Source organism: Medicago sativa, chromosome 3 (genome assembly GCF_051527215.1).
Source record: "Medicago sativa cultivar Bolivia chromosome 3, Bolivia_mono, whole genome shotgun sequence".
Lineage (NCBI taxonomy): Eukaryota > Viridiplantae > Streptophyta > Magnoliopsida > Fabales > Fabaceae > Medicago > Medicago sativa.
Genome location: NC_140751.1, coordinates 9866003 through 9893594, shown reverse-complemented (window position 1 = coordinate 9893594; position 27592 = coordinate 9866003). Strand labels below are relative to the sequence as shown.

Sequence of the window (27592 nt, the reverse complement as noted above, 5' to 3'; positions counted from 1 at the left end):
AATAAAAATTTCTTTGTTTCTAACACAACTTTAGCTAATGGTAGGATTGTAATTGTAATTGAATTACATATTTTGTTTACACAATATCAAATAACCACTTTCTTAACTTCCACAAATTTCTCAAATGTTGGTACTAACTGCAGTGTTATGACGAAATTTGATTAAGTTCAACCAAAAAAATAAGAAACCGCACTGAAAGAATTCACGTGTAATATATTTTTGTCTAAATTACATTAGAGATTTTTTAAGTTATTTAATCGTAATAAATTGATCATTTAAGTTTTTTGTTTCACGTAGGTCCTTTATGTTAATTAACTGTAACAAGTTGGTTGTTTAAGTTTTTTCGTACCAATTAAGTCCTTTAAGTTATTAACCGTAACAATTTGGGGGATTTCAGATCTTAAAAATGTAAGTTATTCAGGGTCTAAACGTTACAATTAAATAACTTAAAAGACATAAGTGTTACAAAAAATACTTAAAGGACTAACTTGTTACAATTAAATAACTTAAAGGACGTCAGTGGTACGAAAAAAACTTAAAAGGACCAACTTATTATAACTAAATAACGGGTTTGTCTAACATGTGTAATATTGCATATGTTAAAACAACTAAAAGTAACCAATTTTTATTGAAAGCAACAATTATTTATTTCCTTAAAAAAACAATTATTAAAAAGTTATATATTTAATTCGAAATATACAAGTTCCAATGCAAAGTTACTATTTTAAATTTTTTAACATGTCTAAATTTGCACATGATGAAAAAACCTTTAAATAACTTAAAAGACATCCGATGTAATTTAACCAATATTGTTTTTTTCTTCTAACATATGAAAAGCCTCGATATATATTTGCATGTGAAATATGGTGGCGTTTAGGGTGAGAAAGTATAAAATTTTCCCACCATTAGTCATTTGATATTTTATCATTGGATTAGAGATGAAAACTCGTTTTATTGTTGTTTGTCTGTACTATCATTTCTCACTTGTTCACAACCACTCATTGACTAAATGAGGGGGTCTAAAGTGAAGAATCTGATATGATAGCAACATAATTATTTTTAATGAGAACTAAAATATGATTCACGCAATATTGCAAAAACCAAAAAAGTATTAACCATTTTTATAATAATCTTGTTTGACAGGCTTATCTTACATTTTCTAAAATATGCAAGTTTTTGGAGTATATAATATCTTATTTCATGATATGTTGTTCAAGTCAATTAATGGATATGACAATTCATACATTTTCATATTTATTAATTAACATGACAACACATCATTAAATACATATGTAAAATAATTGTACACTGACAGAGTATATTAATTAAATTCATAAAGTATTGCAATTGAATTCGACTCTATTTTAAAATGTAAAACTTGGATTTTAGTTTTTTTTTTTTTGTCTAGTAGCCTAGTGGCTTGTACTCACACAATTAAATGTGTAGAAGTGTGGTGTCCGGGAACCCCGGTGTAACAGCCCGATTTTTCGCTAGATATATTTTATTATTTACAAACATTTCATTTCATTTTCACAATTAGAGAGAGATAGAGAGAGAGCACAAGAGAAGAAAAATGGTTTTGAAGGGAAGGATCTAGAGGGAGCTAGAAGAGGCTAGAGAGTCAAGGGTTGGAGCTAAAGTGAAGTACTAGCTAGTGATTGTGGAGAATTAAGGTAAGAGGGTTAGAATTCAAACATAATCAATAGTTGTAGTTCATCCCTAATTCTTGCTTAAGTTGTTAATTGAGATTTTGTTGTAGAATTTCGTGCTTAATTATGATGATATGATTATGTACATGAATTGATTGATAATTGTGTTGTTGTTGTTGAATTTGTATGTCAAAATGGGTATGTATGAACATAGTGTGATTTTGTATGAAATTGATGAATTGTGAAGTTGTGGTTGTTGAATTATGAATGGATTCATGTTCAATTGTTGTTGTTGATGATTTGAATCATGTTGTTGTTGAGTTGGTACATTGGGTATCATTAATTATGAATTGGTGATGAGAATTGTTATGATGTTGTTGAAAATGGTTGTTGTGAAAATTGGTTTTAATTAGAGAAGAAAACTTGTTGTTTTGAGAAAATGAATTTTCAAAGGTTTGTATAACTTATTCAAATGCCACGAAACGTGTGAGTTTGATGTGTTGGAGCCTCGGATCACTTTTGACATTGAAGGGTTTTAAATATCCGATTTTGGGGCGAAAACGGCATAAACCCGCGGCCGAAACGCGGGAAAACGCACGTTGCGGAGCGCTGCACCTGAGCTAGGGCGCTAGGCGCCCACACTCAGAGAGCTAGCGCTAGGCGCTACACTCCTGGCGCCAGGCGCCCTGCACAGGGCAACGTGCCCGTTGTTCAGTGTTCGGGGGGTCGGGGGCAGTCGTGTAGGGGTCCGTAGCGACCGTTTGAAGGTGTTCTTGTACTGTTTTCACTTGCTTTTCAACTGGAACATACTTGGCTTTGTTGAATGTTCGAATTTTCAAATGGTTTGAAACTTGGGATTTTCCTCAAACGACTTAGGCTAATTTTTGGAATTAAGGCTTGTTTGCTTATAATTGGCCTAGGCTCTTGTTCGTATGATTTTAAAAAGTAGTTGTGATTGGTTCCATCAAGTCTTAACTTGTTTTGCTTGAAAATGAGAGTTTTTGTGAAAAATGATAAAGTGAGACGAACTTTGAGTTTTTATTGAATTTGTCGTATTTGGCCGATGAAATGCTTATGTAATCTCTATTACACACATATGTGACTTGTGAGAATACTTGGCATAGGCAATTGAGCTTGTTTGCTTGGTTTTGACTTATATGCTCAAGTATTCTAATGTTGTGATCTTAAGAGACGAATTTTGTTGGAAATGGTTTAAGAGCCAATTGTCTTGTGAATCCTTTATGGATATTTGATATAACTTATATGAAGATGATTGGTGGTGTATATTTGTGTGACAACTATATGTTGCTTGTGTTGTGGATGTTGTTGGCAACTGTATATATGTTATGTGGTGGTGAATTGTTATTAATTGCATATATACAAGTATTGGTGATGTTGAGGTGAATTGTTGTGTGAACATATGCATTGTAGTTGAGTCATATGTTCATGCATTCATGACTGATGGTGGTGGATTTTATATCCGATTGAGGTGATTACGATGTTTTTGTTGCATCGGAGGTGACGACCTTGAGGTGATTTGGTACCACATGCATCTAGATGAGTCTAGAGTCATTGCATAAATTGTTGGTGAATTGAATTGCATTGAAATGTGCTTGGTGGTGGAATTGCTAATTGTAATTATGGATTGAATTGTTAATTGTTAATTGACAAGGTGAAGTTGTGTTATGCGTATGATATACTTGTTGATATGAACTTGGAATGATGATATTGAATGATCTTGGATTAATTAAGTGTTGTGAATATTGTGGAACCATATATGAAATGTCATTCTTTATCCTTGATTATATCTTTCATTTCCAAAGTTCTTATTAATCTTATATGGATTATGATGATGTAATGCTAACCCTCAGTGGTTTACCACCTACCTTTCTGTATGGACGGGTAGATGGAGTGCAGGATGCTTAGTTTGTTTGCTTGGTGATGCCGAGGAGTGGAGTTCCTCTTTATATGCAAGTGTCTAGATTAGGGCTCTGATCTAGGATAATTCTTGCATGTTGTTTTATTGACTGTGTATTTTGGAGTTGAGATATTGTTGTATTTGAGATATGGAGGATATATTTTTATTATATTGAGATTGGGAGTTGTTTATGGATTATATGTATATGTTCCGCTGCTATGTGATGTGACATGATCTTTATGCATGTATGTTTGATTCGAAGACGTAGCATCTATTTCTAGAATATGTTTGTATATTCGCGCGTTTTACCACTTATTAGAAGTAGGGTGTTACACCCGGCCCCTGCATAAATTATGCAATGTCCCTAACAACTGAGTTAAGTTCACGGGAACTATCGGATGTAAGTGGATTTTTAGAAAAAGATATAATCTCGATTATTCAATAGATAATTTATTATAAATATAAATGTGGATTTGGGATTTGAATTTTGAAGTGAATCCTGCTCTTTACCCAAACAGTATTGCTCAGTCCCAAAGTAAAATACAAATATACCCCTACGCATGTTAACATGCGTTACGTAAGTTAACTTACGCTAGTTGCAATGTTTACGCAACTTAAGTCACGCTACGTGACTTAAGTTGCGCTACATGATGTTATTAACCCAGGTAGAACCTCATTCTGCCTCATTTTCATCAAACAACACACACACTTCTCAATTTTCTCTCAAATTTCCCAACTACAAAATTCCTTCAACTTCAAATCAAACAACACTACAACAACAAGAACAAGTAAGCTTTCACTTAAACTATGTTGTTATGATAAAAAATTTCACTTAATCTAGAATTTTTTAGGTTTATTGTTTTGTTTAAATTTTAAATTTTTTTGCAAGAAATTATAGAATGCTACATGCAAATGACTTATAGTGTTTAATTCTTATGATATTTAGATGTTTGCATGATTATGTTAGATTTTTTACACTTAGATTAGATTTAGGGTTTGTTTAATTTTTGGTTATTTTGTTTTTTGCAATATATGATACAATGTTACATGCAAATGAGTAATATTGCTTAATTATTTTGATCTTTGCATGTTTATGTTGTAGTTATCATTTTTAGGGTTTATGTATAATTTGCACTTCAAGTGTTTGATGAAATGTTTGAATGAGTTTTTCATTGATTGTGTTTAATTTGTAATTGTGTAGATTTGAAGCAATGGCCGGGTGGATCGACGTTCATGCAAAATTCAACGGCGGAGAAACTCAGAGGTTGAAGGTTCGGTGCCTTGATGTAACGTTAAGAGGTCTCAAGGATCAACTGAATGAATTCTACCAAGGAGTCAACCCCACAGACACAAGGAGGGTGCAAAATATTCTGTATAAACGTCCAAAGCTCGACGAGGGGAGCGTATCATTCACTTGGGTGGAGTTAAAGAACGACGAAAACGTAAGGAGCATGTTTTGGGAGCACACCAAGTTCCAGTGGATCGATATGCGGGTGACGTTGCTGAGATCGACTGAAGATATCATCAACAACTTGATTCCGCCAGAAGATCATCATTAGTTAGGGTAAGGTGCATTCAAACTACAACATTTGTCTCACCTCTGAAATGGGGCAATTCAAACTTGCCAAACGGCGAGGACTCAAGCATTTCGCTCAGCCTTCATGTTTTTCCTTTGAAAAGAGTAAATTTTTGTTTGGCTGGTTTAGATGAAGGTATTAAGTGTCAAGGAATGGACCTCATTTCAGTGGCACTGGAATACATTCATCTAAATCAAGCCTAACAAAAATTTATTCTTTTCAAAGGAAAGCATGAATGCTGAGCGAAATGCTTGAGTCCTGTTGTTTGGCAAGTTTGAATTTACCCCATTTCAGTGGTAAGACAATTGTTGTAGTTGGAATGCACATTCCAACTACAACAATTTTCTTCCTCTGGATAGGGTAATTCAAACTAGTTAAATGGCAGGACACCGACATTCGACCGGGAGTGTTTTTATTCCATTCTAAATGTTAATTTCTGGTTGGCTTCGTTTAAATGATGGTATCAAAGTGTCAAGGTCTGGACCTCATTCCATTGGCTCTTAGATACTATCATTTAAAACCAAGACCAACTAGAATTTAACATTTGGAATGGAATAAAAACACTTCTGGACGAATGCTGGAGTCCTGCTTTTTAGCTAGTTTGAATTGAACCCATTCAGAGGTAAGATAATTGTTGTAGTTGGAAGGTACATTTTCGAATTGACGTACATGTCTTTTACGTAATGTAATGTAATGATACCACAATGTAATGTAACGTAGATGAGATTATATCTAAATAAAATTGTCTAAGAATTAATGTTGTGTACTTATCGAATTTATTTATTTAATACGCCATTTTTATTTGAATTAATGTTGTGTACTTATTATAATTTACTTATTCGATACGCAATATTTATTCGAATTCACGCTACCGCAATATTTATTCGAATTTTCTCCGGCAGATATGCGCACTTAACTAGCGTGACTTAAGTCACGCACCTTATAAGTTGTGCGCAAGTTAAGTCACGCACCTTATAAGTTGTGCGCAAGTTAACTTGCGCAAGTTGGCCGGTGCTAAAAACTGAAGCACAAACGTTTCTTGGACGGTGGTCAATGGCATTGATTGATTTTTACACATTTTTTTCAATTCTTTCACACGTTTTTGGACCTTAAATCACCTATAAATACCCTCCCAACCATCATCTTTTCCTCACATTATCTCCCCCCCCCCCCCCCCCCCCCTATTTCTCTGCTTTTTATTTTATTCTTTAGTCTCTAGGCTTCTTTAGTCTGTAGGCCCCCTTAGGTAAATACCGGTGGCTTTTGGGGGAAATAGTGGTCCATTAGGTTGGGGAAAAGGGCATCATCCCTTGAGGTAAATTTTGATTTGCTTCCTTTTACTCCCAAAATCTTTTTACCGTGGGTAAAAAGAATCATCATGGGGGTATAAAAGGAACCAAATATAAATTTACCTCAAGGGGTCTTGATGTCGTTTTCCCCAACACGATGGATCGCTATTTTCCACAAAAAGCTATTGGCATATACCGAAGAGGGTCAAAATAAATATTAAGTATGTTAGTTAATTGGAATAAATATTTGTATTGCTTATTGTAATATTTGAATAATATTAATAAAATGAGAGTTCTATTTACTATTTGTATTTATTTTTGCATTTATTTTATTAATTTTGAATTTATTTATTTTTGCATTTATTTTATAATCGAATAATAATGAATTAGTATAGAATAAAATCAATTTCTACCCAACGTACTCAAGTTAACTTGCGCTAGTGTTGTAGTTTGCCTGTAGTTTGGCGTGACTTAAGTCACGTTCGTGATACACTGACGCATGTTAAGTTACGTAACGTGACTTAACATACGTAACAAATGCACTAGCGCAAGTTAAGTTGCGTAGGGGCATTTTCGACTTTTACTTTGGGAATGAGCGAAACTGTTTGGGTAAAGAGCATGATTCTTTTGAAGTAGGTTGAATTAAATGGAATATGACTCGACAAAAGATTGTGATGCAGAATATGATTGCAGTTTCCTTGCTATGAACAATATTGTTGACTCTACGAAAAAATAATTGCAAAGGAATTTGGTCAGAGGAAAAAACAAACAGAAAATTTCTCTTGTCATCTCCCACACATTTGCATATAATATTCCTCTCACAATATTTTGCTACAAAACGCTCTGGCCTCTGAGCATAATTGTCCAAGTTTAAGGGTACGTTTGTTTCGAGTTATATTTGTAGATTTTTAGGAATAAAATGATAGAAATATTTATGTCGATGTTTGTTACAAGTTTACTAAATTTTATCCCGGGTTATAAAATGTTGTTGGAAATAGAAAAAAATCCAAAAGAAAATGGTGGGAATAAAGTTCCTACAAAGATGAGAATAAATATATACCTATTATAATCTCTATTTTTAAGGTTCATGGGAATATCATAATGTTAAACCAAACATCTTTTTTCTAGTCTTCGTGAGCTTAGCTCAGTTGATAGGGACAATGCATAATTTATGCAAGGTCCAAGTTCAAACCCCGACCATCACATAAAAAGAAACATCTTTTTTCTAAATACCTCACATATACCGTTAGTAAGATAACAAATTCACATTAAACAAATTACAAATTTTGAATTTACCAACTAGCATTGAATCAGAGATTTAATTAAATAAAAAACTAAAGGAAACAATTATGCATATACTGAAACTGTATAAAATTGTTGAATCTTGCTACCTCACAATTTGAAAGAAAACACATGTTAGCATACATAAATTCATCTATAGAATTCAAGTTACTTGATCTTTTAGCTTATTTTGGACACCACAATAATTTGTTTATCAATTGCAATATAGGAAAATGAGATTTTTATGGTACAAATATGCAGGTGCGTCATGTGTTTCTGTCTGGAATTACAACTGAGTATGAAACAAAGAATCTCAATTGGCCATTACTTCAATTGGTCAAACTGTTACATGTCAAAATACTTCAATTGGTCATTACTTCAATTGTCCAATTACTTCAAAAGAATCTCAATGAAAAATTGTCAAATTACTTCAAAATATTTGTCAACTATTTGATTTCTGTACATGTATTATAGCACTAAGAAAACATTTGGATCCTGTACTTCAAAACATTACTACCTTCTTACATCTGAAACCTTGTAAACATAAGCTAGTTTTCATCATTGGATCAATGAATCCCATAATTAAATTAAATGAGATATAATATAACTTACTGGATCAATAAATCTCATAATTAAATTAAATGAGATATGATATAACTTATTGATCTAATGGTGAAACACACTCTTGTGCACTCTAAATTTGACATAGAAGACATTGTCAAAACTTCCCTTTCTTGCCAAATAACTCATTACACTACAATGATTGATCATTATTATTTTTTCTAGATTTGGTAGAAACTAAAAAGCACTGTAAACATTTTATCAAAGCATGATATGAACTTAATATCAGTTTTTATACATTTTAAATAAAAATTTAATTAAATTATGCAGTTGAAAATGTGCATGTCTATATCTTGAGTGCAAATTATGCTGTTATGTGGACTAATGTTTACAATATATATGTTGAAAAAAATTATATTTCTTCGCTCATATCAACATCATTTCGAACTTCTGGGACTTGAACAGATCTGAGTGAAAGTGTACTGTTTTCTTCCGTCGAAGGAATTAAATTTCCAGAATATAGGCTTTTGATGATCCAGCTAGAAGTCTGCAAAACAAAAACCAATGCACTTCAGAAATAAACAAAATCACTTGAGAACAACATACAATCACTTGATAAACAGTACCTAAACAGGAAAATATCAAGAGGTCTGTTTTTGTATGAAATTGAAGGACTGGAGTAAATCTTGACCCTAACTATACATTTCTTTTTTACATGAAAGGTCAAAATTAAGTAATTTGTTGACATATATCTTCTCTCTAAGACATTTCTACTTTTACTACCTGCACTCTGACATTTCTAAAATCGGTTCTTTAAGTTCATGTCATTAATCTTCAATTTTTTACACTAATATGACTAATTGAAACACTCATCATTTGCATAGATGGAATAGAAATATTTTGGACTTAATTATATTTATGCCTCACTCTCATATGAGAGATTCTTTATAAATAGCAGAATTCTTGAGCATGTTAATGCACGACCAATAACATTCTTCCTGGTAAAAAAAATTGAGCACTAAAAATCAAATTAAAATCTAAAATATATGTAAAAACTACTTACCATAATAGGAATATCCTGCTCCAAAGCACAGGACTTCAGGTGACGTGATATCGTAGCCTTTTCTTCAACTACAATAGCTCCCATCAAAGTCCTTTCTTCATCGGTGCTCCGAACTAACCATTGAAGAGTTTTGAACGCCCGTCCACCTCCATGCTGCACAACATGAAGGAAAAAAAAAATGGAAAAGGGAGAGAGGAGTAAGTTCAGACTTCATATAATGTAACAGATATATTACATTAGAGTAAGATTAGTATAATCAGTTACTACTTACTGGTAAGGTTCACGTTATACACTAAGGTGTGTTTGGGAGTTTTAATGTCAGACAAATGAGGGTTATGATTAATAATTTATTCATTAGTAAACTGAAGATATATTATCCTCCAAAACCCTCAAAGTCCTGTCCTAATTCATTTTGAGTTCCACTGATTTTGGAGGATAGTTTTTCTCCATATTACTACTAATTATTAGTTGTAACTCCTCTCAACCCTTTCCCTTCCCTCCAAACACCAAAGCATAAATAAGCAACTTGGATTGGACATGATAGCAATGATTTTTGAACTTAATTCCTGTATGTACGGAAATATCTTGGCCAAGCGTCTCACATGAGAATTTCACATGGTTCCAATTCTAAAGGCATCAATTATGAAAGTTGCCATGAAGCACCTTTAACTAAATTTTAGAAATTTCCCTCATGGAATTTGAAACTTAGGCAACCGACCAAAGGAAACATATCTTTTTAATCTTTTTAATAATATAATAAATTGACTTAATTAAGTATTTGGTTCCTCTAATGTGCTGTACTCATGATTTTGACTCCTCTTTTACTAAATCCCACGATTTTGGTTCCCTTATTTTTAAAAAGTATGAGATTTTTCCCACTTCTGAAATTTTGACAAATTTTGATGACGTGACAAGTGAGATGCTTATGTGACACATAACTAGGATGTACGATAGAAGGTTATCCAAGCCCAATCCAGGTGAAGAGGATGTGCTAGTGGGCGTGAACCTTTGCTAAGCCCAAGGTTTGGAGAGTTTATGAGAGAAAGAAGAGAGAGAATGAGCAAATAAGATGGGAGTAGGAAGAATGAAGGAATTAGGCAATCATCTTGCAGTCTAACCCTTACGGCTAGGCAGTTAGAGAATACCTTTCTCTGTTGAGGAGCTTCTAGCTCTGGAACTATCTTGTATTCTGTTTTCACTATTCCACATTAATCAAATAATTTGTTACACTATTTTTACATTGTTACCTCTGTTATATCAATTCACGAGCGGACATATTACATATTCTTGTTACCTTTTTCTTTTTATTTTTTAAAAGGTTTACTTTTCCTAAATTAAACTAATCGAAAACACAACTATTAAGTCTAGTAAAGTCAAACACGAAAAATTAAAAAAATTTGTAAGTGGAAAGTTAACAACATAATAAACACACATGAAGGGAAAATTCAAAGATAACTGCTGAAAAAGAGAGGACGAAGAAAAATATCTTACCTTGATGATACATGCAAATTTGGTGCAGAAACTATGCTTCCCGTGAAGCATAATGCCAACTCTTTCAAAAATATGCTTTTGGTTTCTGCGATGAACTGCCTTCCCAAATCTGGTCCACTTCATGTCATTTCGATTTGGAAGAATCATGTATCTAAGAAAGAAACCAGAATCATGAAACAATGGAAAGGGGGCTTTGAAGATATGTTTGAAGACATGGATCATTAAAATATGACAACGTAAATATTTCCATAGATTAAAGAAACAAGGTAACAGAAAATCTGTGCATTAACAAAAACCTATCCTTTGCATTGACAATGAGAACACAACTTACTTTTCAGGTAGCAAAATAGTTCCAGATGCAAGACAATCAGTTAGCCAGTCAACTCTTAGTATTGAGGCACCAACAGCACAACCATACAAGAATTTGGCGGTTTGCAGCTGAAGAAAACAACAGACACCATTATATTGGAGTTAAAAATGTAGCACATATAGTACAGAAACATGATAACTAGTGTGCACAATTTGCCTGTTAGTAATTCCAAAAAAAAGAAGAAAAAAAAAACATTGTGAGCCTTGCAATAAAGTCTTGGTTTTAGAAGTGTTTCATAGACATTGAATTTCAAAACCTCACCACCAAGAAGTCATAATTATTAATTAATATACTTCAGTTCAGCTAGTGCTTACTACTTAACTTGATTGCAACAATGTATGTACTTTGGGTACCTAACAACCAGGTTATCGTTTATGAAAAGAATCTATTCGCTTAAGTTATAAGCATCGTTCTCGGATCTAGCTTAACACCACCAGCTTTAGCTTTTGGGTCAAATTGTCCTTTGACAATGTGACTATTGGGACTGTATCAAAGACAAAATAGAAGTTGAACTAATAACCAACACATATGCTTCTTCAAGACACCAGTTGGCAGACGTATCACATATTAACTGAGGCACTACATGCAAAGTGCTCTGAGGATCTTACTTGCAGGTTCGGAATAATCAATATCTATTCACTAATATGAGAGGTAGTGTTGAGTATTATATTAAATAGTATTGTTTTAGGGGGAATATTTTCATATTCCTTTACTTAGATAAATTTTCTCAACTATTCTCCTTAAATAGCATAAGCCCATGTGTAAAGCATCTATGTACAGATTATTAAGTAATCATAATCCTAGTATTTCTTTGAAGTCCAACTACTTTTTGATTCATCAAATATTTTGAAATTGAGGAACTGCGTAAATCATACTTGTAGGGAATTGAAACTTAATTGTTTATATGAATCCTCAGTAGCATAAAGTGGGAAGCAAAGAAAAGGTAAAGGGATAGACACATACACAGTTATCAGAGGTTTTATGCATAACTAATAAGAAAAAAGGACAAAAGGTTATATTGATCGTGAGAACAAACCTTTTTGTTACAGAGAATAATAGGAAGCTGCAAGCAAGATAAGGTTGAACTTCTTTTTCCCCTTGAATTTGGTGGAGAGGGAATATCATAAAGTATAATCCCACCAGAATTCCTTATAAGTGCTTCCAACTCCCTTTCCTTCTGACTAGATAATCCAGTGAGGAGGAACTCTCTACCTCGAAATATGAATTCCTTCATTGCACCTCTGCAATAATTTGTCAAAGAATGTTTCATATGAGGTGCAGAAGTGGTCAATGACTTTGAAACCCGTTGCCTTTTTGCTCTAATAGATGAACCTACATTATTGCAGTGAAAAATAAGTAATTTCTACAAAAAGTAATTCCTAAAACTGAAAGATACATCAAACGAACAGAGCTAAATACATACATTTTTTATCTGAAGATTCCAACTTTGACAATTTCCTTTTCTGATGAAGCTCCTCCACTTTATCTGAGAAATGTACTTGCTTTCTGACTTTAACATGTCCATCAACGGATTTATTGCACTCAACTTGTACCATAATAAGATTATTGTTCTGTTGATGCTGAACAACAGTTTCTGGTACTACATATTGGTTTATATTTTTCTCTATACTGATATCATTTACAGAAGTTTTGGGACCCAGTAAGCGGTGGCGTGTCCTATGGTTTAGATTAATAGGTGACCTCCTTTCATGTGTCAGTTCTGAGGCTTTTAACTCATCACTCTTGTCATCGGTTATTTGTATAATTGACTTTTGATCAATCGAATGTTGATGATTTACTTCATTTTTGTTTTCATTTGCATGCTCGGATGCAGAGGGAGACTCTGAAACCTTTGTTCCCAAAGATGCAGCAGCAATATCACTTTGGTTAGTTGAAAGTGGTGTCGAATTAGAGTTTTGGTTAACATCTTGGTTTGGTAAGATCATGCTATAAGTCTTAAGACAAGTATGCTCAACCCTGGTTAACTTCTCCGACATTTGTTCAACCACCTCTGTTGAAGTAAGTAGAATATCTTTTCCATCTATTATAGATGTGATTTTCTCATCTCTACAGTCGAATGTAGTATTCTTATCTGAGATCCTTTGACAATTGTCCACCTCAAAGTCAGAGACTAACGGGGCCAAATACTCTGTATCGTTTTCTTTGTCAATATGAGTTTCATAATTGTCATGTTCTGAAGCAAAGCTACATGGAACAACTGAACAAAGAGGATCGTTCAATGACAGACTAGAACATCCAACCATATCTTGAGAATGCAATACACCCTCATCGGGTTTGTTGTGTGAACCTTCACAGTGCATACTTAGCTGAGAACTAATGGCACGCTTGGGGTCATGTTTCAGCACACATGAGCTCTCATCAGGAACAATATCTACTGATTCTGTAAGAAAGCTTGTCTCCCTGGCACACTTGGGATCATGTTTCAGCACACGTGAGTGCTCATCTGGAATAATGTCTGCAGATTCTGTAAGAAAGCTTGCCTCCCTGACAAGAAACTTTGGAATCCGTTTTTCATTTTTCAGGTTCAATGAAGGTGAAGCTTTTTTTAAATCGAGCAATGAAGGTGAATCTAATTCCTTCCAAGAGGGAGACAAAAATTAAAACCAAACAAGAATATGAGCAAAGTATGAAGATGCTGAAATCCACGATAGTAGAACTTACAGATGCAAGACAAAGATAAATAGTCTGAAAAGGGAATGCAAATATATAGAAAATTGAACATAATCAAGTGACTCAAATGTAGGGAGTAGGGACAATGTGCAGGAAGTAAAAGAGGAAAAATGGGCAGGCTCTTGGCAGGAAGAAAAAAAACAATTTGATGAAAATTCGCCACTAACCAATATAAACGTACATCTATCGTATATCACAAGTTAGCATATCTGTACAAACAAATAAGCAATTGACAAAGGACTGTGACATTTTTTAAACTGGCCATTAACAGATGAAAATCAATAACAGCTTGAAAAACAGTTTAATTGTATTTGGAAAAAAGTATACCAAAAGAAAATGACAATTGGTATGGCTAAGAGAAGTAAAAGATGAAGGGAAAAGAAGAAAATATCAACCTTAGATGTCCAACCCCCTAACCAGCGGCTTCTAAATCTTTCTGGAGCTAGGTAAGCTGCCCAGTTCTCGTTTTTCACATCTTCTGTATAATTCAACATCATAAATTACATAAGCTTTAATAACTACGGAGAAGGCAATAACATAACTGGGAAAGTACTTATAACTCACTGAAATTTTCAGAAGTCTGAAAAAGTGAAGAGTTGACACTATGTTGTGGCTTGATAGAAGTAAAATCAGCCATAGCCAAATCATCTTTCTGGAAAGTGGAAATCAATGTAGCATCAATTACTTTAAGACAAAAAAGAAAGACAAATCCAGTAATATTGGTGAGATGCTCAATGCTGATCAGAAAGAACTGAATATAACAGACCAAAAAAAAACGAGAACGCTAATTTTTTTTATTCGCCAATTTTTTTTCAATTTGGTTTCACCTGAAAAGCCTATGTTAAAGAAATACAAGTATAAAAACCATTCATATATCTTTACCTAAAAGAATCAAAACCTACACTACACAATAGTAGTATTCGATAACTGTGGGGATGTCAGTCATTGTTCTGACCAAAAGTTGAATTGTCAACATCACACAGGTGAGCTCTTTAATCCCAAATGTATAAAAGAATAAGACCATTCGTATACCTTTACTTAACAGCCTAAGCTTTAAAGATAGTTGGTTTATTATAACAAGCTAAAATACAGATGTTTCTTAGACAGGCGGAACAGAAAGGGCAAGGTGAAGAAGGTAACTTACTTTGTTGAGGGCTAAATCATTGGTATTATTCTCTTTGTACTGATTAGATGTAAAAAGATCATTCACAAAATGTTTAGGAGTATTAGCGCCCAAATCAGGATCATCAGAATGCATTACCCTCTCACCACATAGAGAATGTGGAGGTGAGTCTGGAATTCGCTGCACTTCCGCCTCCAAGTTGATTTCAAACTTCTTTTGTTCAGATTTATCATCAAACTTGGCAAGTTGAGATGTAAGCTCTCTATCATTATGTTTATTATTGCCTCCATTATAATTTTCATCACCAGACACACCTTTTGCATAAAATACATTTGAATTGGAAAGATTTTCTCCAAAGGAAACACCAACAGGTAAGCCTATATCTGCATAGGCATCCTCCATAAGGAAATCGTTTAAATCGGAAAGGGAATCACTACAGTCAGATTCCATACTTGATGAAAGGAAGCCATCTTCTAACCCCTCAAGACGTGCCTGCTTCACACGAAGTGCAATTTCAAGTACAGCTTCTGTACTCAATGTTTCTGATACTGACTCCATTTTTATTAAGTCATGTATGACCAGTGCTTCAGATGCTGCAATAGAAAGTTCAACTGCATCACTGATATCATTATTTTCGAAACATTCGACTTTCGATTTTTCTTTCTGTTGTTTAACAGAATCATTTGTATCGATGAGAGATTTTAAAGAATTTTTTTTCGTTGTTTCAGGAATGAATGTTGACAACACATCTTGTTCACAGGCATGATTGCCTGACATGGAATGCATATTCTCTCCAAAATCAACGGAAGTTTGAGCAGGTTGTAATGACAAAGCTTTACTTGGTGCAACTGCATGATGAGATTGATTCAAATCTTGGGTTGGGCAAACGAGTGAATCGACATCTGAAGAAAGATGCAGACTAAACTGAAACACCTGCTTCAGCGAAATATAAAGAGATCAGGCAAACCCCTGGTCATAAAACTGTATCAATGTACAAGTAATTTACATGATTCTGGGAAGAAAAAAAAACTATATAAACACAATTCACAAGAATAGACTTTGGCAGATATGTGTGCTAGAGTAGGTCATTGGGCATAGAAATACCTAAAACTAAATTAGAGAAAATGAAAAAAAAAAATACTGAATAATCTTCTAAATGTAGTTAATGTCAGTTTCTTCATAGTTTCAAGTTCATGCCCATTACAAGTGATCAGTCCATATACAACAAATTGCTAAGCAATCAGTTAGCTTCTGGAAAATATTTTAAAATTAAAATAATTTGTTTCAGTAAATAATACTATGGGAAGATAAACATATTTGAAAAGGAAAAAAAACAAACTGCAGTAGATAAATTTTGCTAACCAATTATTAAAGATAAATTCAAAACCTCCGAGTGATATTGTTTAGTGAATCTTATAAATGGTTCATACATTGACATTAGAAGGTTACACTTGAACTTTTTTATGTGATTGAAAAATGATTTTATTTAACATCAATATGTTAATTCGAAAGTTGAAAGAAAATAAAACTTACATTTCCAGGAGATGGAGCAACACTAAGAGATGAACTATCGCTTCCAGATAAGAATAAATGGCAACTCCTGTATCCACCTTCTTCCCTTGATAATACATCGAAGTCTTTGACATCAATACCATATTTTGGAGAAGGTGCCAAATCCTTGTTCGTTTCAAAGAAGAGAAGGTATCAGCAAAAAAAGGGACTAATATAACAATCACAAGGGACTATCAGAATTGAATGATAAACTAAAATGTAATGGGTGTATATCAAATTGAATTAAATAAAAACAGAGCATCATTTTCAATATGAAGCACTGTACCATTTGCAATCCATTAGCATTACTGTACTATATATATCCATGTAAAGAGAGATTACATTTACTAAAGACTAAATAGAAATAACAAAAAAAAAATGTTCTAAAATAATAACATTTCAAACCAAACATGTTAACAAAAAAAACAGGACAGTAGCTTTAGAATCAAACAAAACTCGGAAACAAACCAAAGGTTCATCCTTCCCCGGGCAACCCTGTCTCACTTCCTTCTTCAACATAGTTGTAGAAATAAAAATACTAACAAAGTAAACTTGGAAAGAGAAATTCCAACCTTCTCCGCTTGGTTGGAAGGAGCTTGAGAGTCCTTTACATATTCATTAAACCCGTCATTTCTAAGATTCTGAAGCCAACTTGGTACCCATGCTACATCCTGCAACCATATGTTCATGTGTCACATACATAGCCTTCCAAATCGAAGATATAAAAATCTGAATCATAGTAACATTCTTTGATGCAACACTATGAAGCACGGACACCGGTGTCGGACACGTGTCGTGTCCAACACCAACACATATAATTACACTGGATTATGTGATTTTCTCAAATTATTAGTGGTGTCGGCGTCTTAGTGTCTGTGTCGTGTCCGGTGTCCGTGTCTGTATCCGTGCTTCATAGATGCAACATCATTAAAAACAAACTAAATCAGTGATTAGTTATCATGTGAGTAATTCTTAACCCTCCAACATAAACGATCATTCAAGATTCAATTTAAGTAAAGACAATCACAATCATCTACATGCGATCAAGATTAAGAAGCAGTGTAGATGAACTTCTCACTAAGTTTTTAAACAATCTTAATCTTATAATAATTATGAGATTTTAAATATTAGCTTCTCATATAAGTCAAAATTAGCTTCTACATGTACATTTTCTCAAAAGCACTTTCATTCAACTTCCCAAAAACATCTAGCAGCTTATAATAACTTAACACGTATACATCGCTTATAAACACACACAAATAAAAAGATTAAAAGGATATACACTGACACAGTGTAAATCAGTTTTACACCGACATCCAATAAAATTTCCCTAATTTCCCTATTTTTGTAGGTGAATTTTGAAATTGATGGTATAACAAACAAAATTGAGAATTTCTCATTTGAATATCGGTGTAAAACAGTATATGCATATTAAACTCTACAAAATTTCAAAAAAAAAAAAAAAAAACTACATCAACTTCGTGTAGATCGAAGGATGATGAAATTGAAAAAAGAAGGATTGAAGGAAGAAAAGAGAAGAAGCGTAACCTCGGAGAAGTTAGGAGGACGAAGAGTTTGAGTGGCCATGGAATCGAATTGAAGAAGCTTCTAGAGGTGAAGAACTTCCCTCTGCCGCATTAGTTCACTGTACAACGGGGACGGACTCGCGGAATTTGGCGCCAAATGATATCACCCTTGCGCCCAATTAGGTTTATGTATATTGTTTTTGCAATGGAATACACTAAATTTTAATTTTTTTTTTGTAGTAATAAAGGGTAAAAAGAATTTGTCAAAAATAAAATAAAGGGCAAATAAACATGTAATATATTTTTTAAAACTATTTTCTTACATTTTTTAAGAAGAAACTATTTTCTTACATTAAAAATAAGAGTTTAATTATTTATTTTTTTGAAGAAAGAGTTTTATTATTATACACTGGCAATGTAAAATATATACTATATATAAAAGAAAGAGTTAAAAACAAAAACTTATTATTTCATTCATCATAATAGAGGTAATACAAAATGAAATCTAATAAAAAACGTTGTGACGAGCATATAATTTTGACAACTTTGTTAATTTATATGTTACATAGTTTGCTTGTCTCGTGACAAAATTTATCTTAAAATTTTGGAAATTGTTGTAATAAACACCTGCATCCATATGACATTGCTCAACTCATACTCATTATTAGTTATATCAACTATGATGTCAACCACTACCTTACATGTTCAATTTGCACATTTGATGGTCTCAAATTGTCGAAGCCAAAGAATGGCCTCACGTAAGTCCAATGGCTCTATTTTGATGGTGGAGGAATGTCTTCATACCAGGTGTGTTGACGCCTTTATAAAGTGGTCATAGGAACTCTGAATACACATACATATACCAAACAATGATTTTATGTTGACACCCTTTTTTTCCCTACCCCTATTATACACCCCATGTGAAAGAGAATGTTAGGTGGGGGTGCTGAGGGCTACATAGCCACGCGTCACTTTTGTGTGTGGTGGTAGAAGAGGTGTTTGCCACCTATGGTGGTCAACGTATCACCACTATATACCAAAGCTCCCATGATCCTCAAAGTGTGTCCTCAACATTACATTTTATATAATCTACTTCAGGTGTCTGTCATCTTGTGTTGTGTTCTAGGCGTTGCGTGTATGATCCTGTTGTGTTTCGCATTTCCTGCCATTGAAGTAATGCTTCACACACAAGATGTACAACTGTATCAATTGGCTCCAACTCACCGTTTCACACTTTAACATTACGACGATGCCATACACACCACAACATCATTACCATGTCATTTCTCACATTGCTTGCAAACCTAACATCGCGACTGAAACAACAACATGTCAATCAATTAAATTCCACAATCCAATTGTTTGCCACACTCTATTCGTCTCCTCACATCCTATAAAAACATGTTAATCATTCTCATAATTTATCTTCAAATGAGGGCAACTAATCGTGCACGACACACCTTTATCTTGTGGTCGCATTCGTGTAGGATGAACACCTCTCGTCGACCCTATTTATTTATTCTTTTTTTAAAAGGATGAAATATATTTTTTGGTCCTTATAAATATATCAACTTTTCGTTTTAGTCTCTAAAATTTTTGTTAAACCTTAAGTTCTTAAAAGTTTTTCATCGTTACTTTTAGCCTTCATATTTTTTAATAATTTTTTTCTTCAGAAAATGGTATAATACTATGACAAACTCTTAGAAAAAAAAGGGTTAAATATGTTTTTGGTCCCTATAAATATATCAACTTTTTCGTTTTAGTCCCTCTAAAATTTTCCTTCAACTTTTAGTCCCTATAAAATTTTCAATCACTACTTTTGGTCCTTATTTTTAAATTAATTTTTGTATTTTTTAATGAAATTATGCAGAAATGTGTAATATGAATTCTACATATGATTTTACTTTAAAAGAGGGACCAAAAGTAAAAAAGGAAAATTTTTAAGGGACCAAAAATTGAAGGAAAATTTTAGAGGGACTAAAACGAAAAGTTGGTATATTTATAGGGACCAAAAACATATTTAACCCGAAAAAAATTATAATTTTTTAACAAAAAATATTAATTAAATATGATTCTTTTATGTTTTTGGTAATAAAATTTGGTATTTACTGTCGGTTTTTTTTTTTTTTTTTATTAATTTCATTCCCCTAAAATCAAAGAAAATTGGCTCGTGTTTCACACCGAAGAGACGAGGGAAGGGAGGTTCTTCAAACTGAACAGAGCTGCGGCAAGAAGCAAGAACACAGAATCTATTCCAACAATGGCCAAACTCACCACCACCACCACTACAAATTTCCTCAAATCACTTCACTCTTTCTCCTTCCTCAGATTCACCTCTTCTTTCTCCTCCTTTCCAGGTACACACTTCACTCACATTTCTCTTCCAATTTCCCCTTAAATACTCAACTATCATCTTTTTTTCAGGTAAACATCATTCTCAACACACGCTGGCAACAGAACTCGCCTCAGTAATCGAAGAACCCTCTTCTTCTACCAATACCCCTAAACCCGGAGAAACCCGTATGCAACTCAAACGCTTCCTGGAGCTTCGAATCAAAAAACGGGTCAAATCTCAACTCAACAACAACGGCAAGTTCCATAACTTAATCCATACCGTCGTTTCAAATCCCCAAACTCTCACCGACGCTTACAACATTATCAAAATCAACTCCAATATAACCATTTCCACAAAATGCGGCGAAAATAACGCCAAAGAAAATGGAGGCAGTTATTATTTCATCGATGACGTGGCAAAATGCCTGAACGAACGTAGTTTTGATGTGAATGCAAATACATATTCAATCTCAACGAGAAAGAAGAGAAAAAAATTGAATTCGAATGAGGAAATGTTGACGCTGGTGTTACCTAATTTGAAGCTGAGAGTTGTTCAGGAAGCATTAAGGATTGTTTTAGAAGTGATTTTCAAACCGAATTTCTCGAGGATTTCGCACGGTTGTAGGAGTGGGAGAGGACGTGTGGCGGCGTTGAAGTATATATGTAAAGGTGTGGTGAGTCCTGATTGGTGGTTTACTTTGCTTGTGGAGAAGGAATTTGATGGTGCATTGATGGAGAAGTTGGTTTGTGTGATGGAGGATAAGATTGAGGATGAGTTTTTGTTTGATTTGGTTAGAAGTATGTTTGATGCTAGGGTTTTGAATCTTGAGTTTGGTGGTTTTTGTAAAGGAGAGGGGTTGCCGCAAGAAGGGATTTTGTCGCCGATTTTGATGAATATTTATCTTGATTTGTTTGATAGTGAGTTTCATAGGTTGGAGATGAGATACGAAGGTGTGCACGGTGATGGAGAGGGTGTTGGTGGAGATAAGCCGAGCTCTGCATTGCGCGGTTGGTTTCGCAGACAATTAGATGGTAATGGTGTTGAAAGTCCCGGTGTTAAAGTTTACTGTATTAGGTTTATGGATGAGATTTTTTTTGCGGTTTCTGGTTCTAGGGATTGTGCTGTTAGTTTTAAGTCTGAGATTGAGAGTTATTTGAAAGAGTCTCTGATGCTCGATGTTGGTGATCGAACCGATGTGCTGCCTTGTGTTGGGGCTGGTAGTGGTGTTCGGTTTTTGGGGACATTAGTAAAGAGGAATGTTGAAGAGAGTCATGCTGTGAAAGCGGTTCATAAGATGAAAGATAAAGTTGAGTTGTTTGCTTTGCAGAAGCTTGAGGCTTGGAATTACGGGACGGCTAGAATAGGGAAGAAATGGTTGGGTCATGGTTTGAAGAAGGTAAAGGAATCAGAGATCAAACATTTAGCTGATAGTAGCTCTCTGCTTAGTAAGGTTTCCCATTTCCGAAAACCTGGGATGGAAACCGATCATTGGTATAAGCATTTGTTGAAGATATGGATGCAGGATGTTGGAGTGAAAAATGCCAAAAGTGAAGAAAATGTGTTGTCTAAGTTCGTCGGAGAACCGGCTCTTCCGCAAGAGTTAACAGATTCCTTTTACGAGTTTATGAAACAGACAGAAAAGTATATATCTACTGAGGCAGATTCAATTATCAAGCTTTTGCCGAATAATGACAGTTCAACAGAACAGGTTGTAGCTAAAACAGAAATCATTGCTCCTGTCTATGCAATAAAAAAGCGTCTTGAGAGATATGGATTGACTACATCAGAAGGATTCGCGAGGTCTGCTAATTTGCTTGTCATGCATGATACAGGCGAAATTATTGATTGGTTTTCGGGGATTGCTTGCCGCTGGCTGAAATGGTACGAGAATTGTGCTAACTTTAATGAGATAAAGGTTTTGATATCCGATCAAATTAGGAAATCATGCATTCGTACTTTAGCAACAAAGTATCGGATACACGAAATGGAGATAGAAAAGCAGTTTGATGAAGAACTTAGCAGGCTTCCACCAACACAGGACACAGAGAAGGAGTCAATGAATGAAGAATCAGTTGTTCAAGTTTTTGACAACGACGAGGCGTTAATGTATGGAATTACATACAGCGGTTTGTGTTTGTTGTCTATGGCAAGAATTGTGACCGAAGCAAGACCATGTAATTGTTTTGTAATAGGCTGTTCAGCTCCAGCACCAAGAGTCTATACTCTTCATGTAATGGAAAGGCAAAAGTCTCCAAGCTGGAAAACCGGATTTTCGACCTGCATTCATCCAAGCTTAAATAAACGGCGACTAGGGTTGTGTAAGCAACATTTGAAGGATTTGTATCTTGGTCATATATCACTTCAGTCCGTTGACTTTGGTGCATGGAAACGAGTGTCTTCAGTTTTGTGATCATAAACTTTATCAGGATGTTTGGTTTAAACTTTGGTCATCATATATCTCTCCACTTCATTGAAGATGAAGGTTCTACTGGAAATGAATTGCATTGTAGAGACGGGATTCAATACGTACTACTTGCCGGCAGATTTTATAAAGGTGATTCTTCTTTGCCTTCAACTATGAGTTTTTAAGTTTTGTTGAATAATTTGTATTTGAGTACTGCTGAATACTACAAGAGTAGTTTCATAAGAATAGCAAGAACTTACACGTGTCGTGTTTTAGATAAACTAAAATCTATTATCTCTCTGATGGGAATCATGTGCGTGCTTTGGTGAAATCTACAGATCAGATTACTTCGTGTGTTGTTATTTGTTGCTTGTTAATAATAAGTATTATCCTTTGTATTGTTATTGATTGTGCTATTTTCACCTGTTGTAGAAGTCCTCAAAGAATGAAAACAGCTATCTTAGAACTTTAGTGTCAACTTTAAGGAGTTTTATTGTAATCTCAATTTAATTATAACTTATCTTAATCTTCTTTCGTAAGGGCAAGCATGTTACCTTGGAAGCTCTTGCTGAAGATTTCAGATTACGATGGATCATTTGACTTGAGTAATAATTTGTTTGAGCTGAAGCAGTAGTCTATGGTGTAAAATTAACACCTTATCATCCTACATCAGGTGACCATCTTTTTACCATTTTACTATAGGTTTTACTGTGGAGTAACTTGTATATACCCCTCAATTATCTGTTCAAATATAAGAAAATTTAATTATTTAACTACTTTTCGTCTATTTAACTACTCTTTTATTTACATGAAACAATTTTCCATGAAGGATATTTGAGAATACACTTACTTTTTTATGAAATCAAGAAAACTAATTAGTTTGAAGGCAGTTAGTTTTGTTTATCTTAGAAATCGTGGTTGGGCCTAACACAACCCCACAAAACCGGCTTGTGAGGTGAGGATTGCCTCACTTTTAAACACATTGTCAGACCATCTCCTATCCGATGTGGGACTCTTAACACATCCCCTCACGCTCAGGACTGAACATCTGAAGCGTGGACATAAATGGTGGGTGGCCCGATAACGGAAACCTGATAGCAGGTGGCCCAATGGATCTTGAAGAGGCTCTGATACCATCTTAGAAATCGTGGTTGGGCCTAACGCAACCCCACATAACCGGCTTGTGAGGTGAGGATTGCCCCCACTTTTAAACACATTGTCAGACCATCTCCTATCCGATGTGAGACTCTTAACAGTTTACAACAAGACTAGAGGGAGGACTACCTTTTAAGAGAATCATCTTATAGTTAATAAATTCAGGAGATTGTCAAGTTAATAGATAGTCATTTAAAAAATACAATTAACCTAAGCTATTACATAAATTCAAACAAGTTAGCCATGGAATAGGAACTTACTTTCAACAAATCGAAACTAAACTTTCAACATGACTCTTGGCCAAGTGCCAACATAAATAATTGTTAGTTCTGTTATCAATAATAGTTTTATGCACCGTAACTCCTGTTCGCACCACTCTATTATCTTTCCAATTATACAAAACAAAATTGCTTCCTTTTCTTTATTACTATGTAATATCAATGTATCACCTTCCTCATAAAGAAGCAAGGGTATGAATCGAAGATGATACTTCAGTGCATTCCAACTAAAGTCATAATCTAATTGAAGATTTTGATAACTAATTTTAAGAAATTGAGTCCAAGACTCTTCGACCCCAAATTTCTTCATTTTCCATATAATAAGATAGGTTACCTTGTAAGAATAAGAAAAACAAAGGCAGTCCCCTAACACGCCAACATTTGGTTCTATAGGAGGCACCTCATCAAATCTCCGAGGCAGCCAATACCCAATAGTGATTGTATGTCTCAGTCCCCAAATCAAGTGAAACAATAACAAATTGCTCAACAGTAAAGTCCTTCACATCATACCCATTGTACAGGGTGTTATTGTGAATAGCCAACCAGTTAGCCACTAAAAAACATACCATCATACCAAGAACGACCCAGTCCACACATCATACCCATTGTACAGGGTGTTATTGTGAATAGCCAACCAGTTAAGAGTGCCACTAAAAAACATACCATCATACCAAGAACGACCCAGTCCACGATAGTCCAAGTGAAGAGGAATTGTCGGGAAACTTTCAATATTTCTCCAAACATTATCACCGAAACTGAGAACTTTCATCTCGCTTGTCAATTGATCATGAATGTAACGGGACACCACCACTTTATAAGTGTCTGGTATTATCACAACCAAACATGAAGCTTAAACGTGAATCGCCAAAATTACGAAAATACACAAATTTTTGAGATGTTGTTCTGGTGGCTGGGTTCCATAAACGGAGCCAGTACTCTTGAAACCCACTGGTGAAAGAATCACCAGTCAAACATATCAATCCATTGCAGGAACCAACTATACGAGAGTATCCTTTGTCGTTCAAATGATAGTAATCATCCACAGAAAGGCTGAACGACGGGTTCTCAATTAAACAATGTATGGGGCATGGAACGATACAACAATCCAAATCCCATTCATCATCACTGCCATAGGGGACTTGCCTGGGATTTCTGTGATGTGATGTGTGATTAGTGTGAAGAGCGGATTTCGTAATGGTGATCTCTTAGGTGCAATTGCACGAAAGCGGGATCAGAGATGAGTGTTTTCCAAGATTTACTCACACACCTGAGTCGCACAAGAAATTTCACATCGAGAAAGGATAAGACCTCGCTGATGAGATTGTTTGGGAGGACCACCAACGACAGAGTCATAGATGTGGCTGATTGTATATTACAATATGAACAGATTCGTTGTGGTTCTAACCTAAAATGATTGTATTGTGTATATTGACCGTGCAAATATGTCGGGGATTACCATATAAAATTTCCCGCCAAAAGCTACTCCAGGAATTATGTTGCAATCTCATGAAACCATGACAATGCTTCCTTCCTTGCTTACATTCAATACCATTTAGTCTGTATCACGTATCATTAAATTGGATAGTGTTGAAATTTGGGGACTAACTCATCCCTACAATACCATTTAGTCTGTATCACGTATCATTAAATTGGATAGTGTTGAAATTTGGGGACTAACTCATCCCTACAAAACCGGCTTGTAAGGTGAGTAGTGCCTCCTCTTTAGTCTTTATAAACTCTTGTCAAATCCAATGTGGGACTAAATCCACCCCCTCAAAGCCAACACAATGAAGGTGTTGGAGGCTGCAATAAAGGCTAACCAAAGGTCGCAATTTAGGTGACTAGGGGGTGGACCGCAATTAAGGCGGAATTTCCAACAGATAGCATGCATTGCTATCACTGTATTAGTTGTAGGATTTTCATTTACACAAAAATATACATTTTGCATGAAGTGGTAATTAATGTCCCATCACATATTCCAAGTTTCCTACTATGTTCCTTTACTTTCATTTGATGTTTGAAATGATCAATAATGTGTTATATGTTAAACAGGGCCATCCCTATGAAATAGGAGGCTCGACTCTCTATTTAAAATAGGCCCCCAATAAAATAAAAACGCAATTTTTTTGTGTAGCTAAGCTTTATTAAAAAATCAGAATCAGAAGGGATTCTAAACATGAAACGAAATACAAAAAAATTAAACGAAAGAGAGGTAGAATTTACTAACGGCGTCGTTTGGATTTGTCACTTATCCGTTGTGGAAAAGGGAAAAACGAATGGTTTATGTGAAAAAGAAATGATTGTTGTGATTCTTTCAATGAAATAGGTTTTCAAATTGATTGTTTAAGTGATTATACAAATTGGGGGTGGTTTGATTGTACCAGATTTATGTCCATATAGGAGAACTAAAGTCTAGAAAAAACTCAAACATGTAAAGAAGTAACACATATATTTTTTTATTTAAGTGGGGGTGGGTATTAGAGTTAATTTTTTTGAGGCCCATAGCTTTTGGAGGCCCGGCTTGATTGAGCACCTTGCACTCCCTCAAGGCCGAGCCTGATGTTAAACTTAGGACGATGCACAAGTTTTTTTAGTTTTTTTTTTTTTTTATATAACAGTTGATAATATAATTAACATTAATATTGTGCCTTTACTATTCAATTTCCTTGTTATTGTAGCAGGTGTTCTGATCAAATTATGTGCTCAATGCACTTAGCTTGGCCTCCTACAATGGCATCAAGGTGAGCGAGGGACTGCATGATATGGAAGAAGAAAAACGGTCAAAGTTTGACAGCGTTTGAGGTTGTAATCTGAGGAGTTTTAACCTTTTTAATGAAAAAGTTCGTTAGGATTTTTTTTTTTTTTTACAGCAAGAGTTAATTGTGTATATTAGAAAAGATGGAGTGGTATAAACTATGAACTCCTCTCCTTTTTATTGAAAGAGTACTTTAACAAGCATCATGCATTGAGCATTAGTGAATAGATTAATTACCATTGTTCCTTAAAAAAAAGATTAATTACCATTGTCAATAAGGATCTTTAAATGTTTCTTTAAACCAATATTTAAAAACTCAACCGAAGATTAACTTGGCAAGACCTCAAGATCATGGTTCAGCTGCGGTCGAATCAGATAACAAGTTAGTGAATAAAAAAGTAAACCAAAGTTAATAAAAAAGGTAAAAAAGATATAAAATGAAACTCAGTTGAAATACTCATTGTTGACATGTAGCTTAACCCAATTCAATTCCAGTCCAAACATTTGTAATGTGACTGGGATTAAACCAACTGACGAACGGGCCAATTCACAATTCAACCGGCTGAACTGCCTAC

At 34.5% G+C, this 27592-nt stretch overlaps 2 protein-coding genes, 1 long non-coding RNA gene and 1 pseudogene across 4 annotated transcripts; 2 read left to right on the top strand and 2 right to left on the bottom strand.

Moving 5' to 3' along the window:
* Positions 1 to 1528: 1528 nt before the first annotated feature.
* On the top strand, positions 1529 to 3765 carry LOC146935559 (uncharacterized). The gene is made up of 2 exons (XR_015033088.1): positions 1529 to 1673; positions 3556 to 3765. It is a non-coding gene; the product is annotated as an uncharacterized LOC146935559 (long non-coding RNA).
* A 4766-nt stretch (positions 3766 to 8531) lies between these two features.
* On the bottom strand, positions 8532 to 18252 carry LOC146935558 (uncharacterized). The gene is made up of 12 exons (XM_085750724.1): positions 18113 to 18252; positions 17137 to 17235; positions 16547 to 16690; positions 15035 to 15946; positions 14455 to 14542; positions 14286 to 14368; positions 12623 to 13796; positions 12236 to 12531; positions 11161 to 11267; positions 10830 to 10980; positions 9339 to 9491; positions 8532 to 8822 (listed from the first exon to the last, which is right to left on the bottom strand). The coding sequence occupies exons 1-12, from the start codon at positions 18149 to 18151 to the stop codon at positions 8688 to 8690; spliced, it is 3381 nt and encodes a 1126-aa protein (XP_085606850.1). The 5' UTR covers positions 18152 to 18252; the 3' UTR covers positions 8532 to 8687.
* A 1983-nt stretch (positions 18253 to 20235) lies between these two features.
* On the top strand, positions 20236 to 27292 carry LOC146935556 (Intron maturase, type II family protein). 2 transcript variants are annotated; one of them, XM_085750722.1, is made up of 4 exons: positions 20236 to 20447; positions 20515 to 22979; positions 23370 to 23502; positions 26944 to 27292. In XM_085750722.1, exons 1-2 carry the CDS (start codon positions 20351 to 20353, stop codon positions 22833 to 22835), a joined length of 2418 nt encoding a protein of 805 aa, XP_085606848.1. In that variant the 5' UTR covers positions 20236 to 20350; the 3' UTR covers positions 22836 to 22979; positions 23370 to 23502; positions 26944 to 27292. The 2 variants fall into 2 exon arrangements, with proteins under 2 accessions (XP_085606848.1, XP_085606847.1); XM_085750721.1 differs by having other exon boundaries at positions 26941 to 27292.
* Positions 24108 to 25615, bottom strand: LOC146935557 (F-box/kelch-repeat protein At3g23880-like; annotated as a pseudogene).
* Positions 27293 to 27592: the final 300 nt, after the last annotated feature.

What these genes read in the sequence shown, in the direction of transcription:
- LOC146935556 (XM_085750722.1), top strand. Translation starts at nt 20,351, where the DNA reads ATGGCCAAACTCACCACCACCACCACTACAAATTTCCTCAAATCACTT. An exon ending in TTCTTTCTCCTCCTTTCCAG is followed by an intron (nt 20,448 to 20,514) that starts GTACACACTTCA and finishes TCTTTTTTTCAG; the next exon opens with GTAAACATCATTCTCAACAC.
- LOC146935558 (XM_085750724.1), bottom strand. Translation starts at nt 18,151, where the DNA reads ATGGCCACTCAAACTCTTCGTCCTCCTAACTTCTCCGAG. An exon ending in TCAGACTTCTGAAAATTTCA is followed by an intron (nt 14,369 to 14,454) that starts GTGAGTTATAAG and finishes TGAATTATACAG; the next exon opens with AAGATGTGAAAAACGAGAAC. An exon ending in AATTTGCATGTATCATCAAG is followed by an intron (nt 9,492 to 10,829) that starts GTAAGATATTTT and finishes CATGTTGTGCAG; the next exon opens with CATGGAGGTGGACGGGCGTT.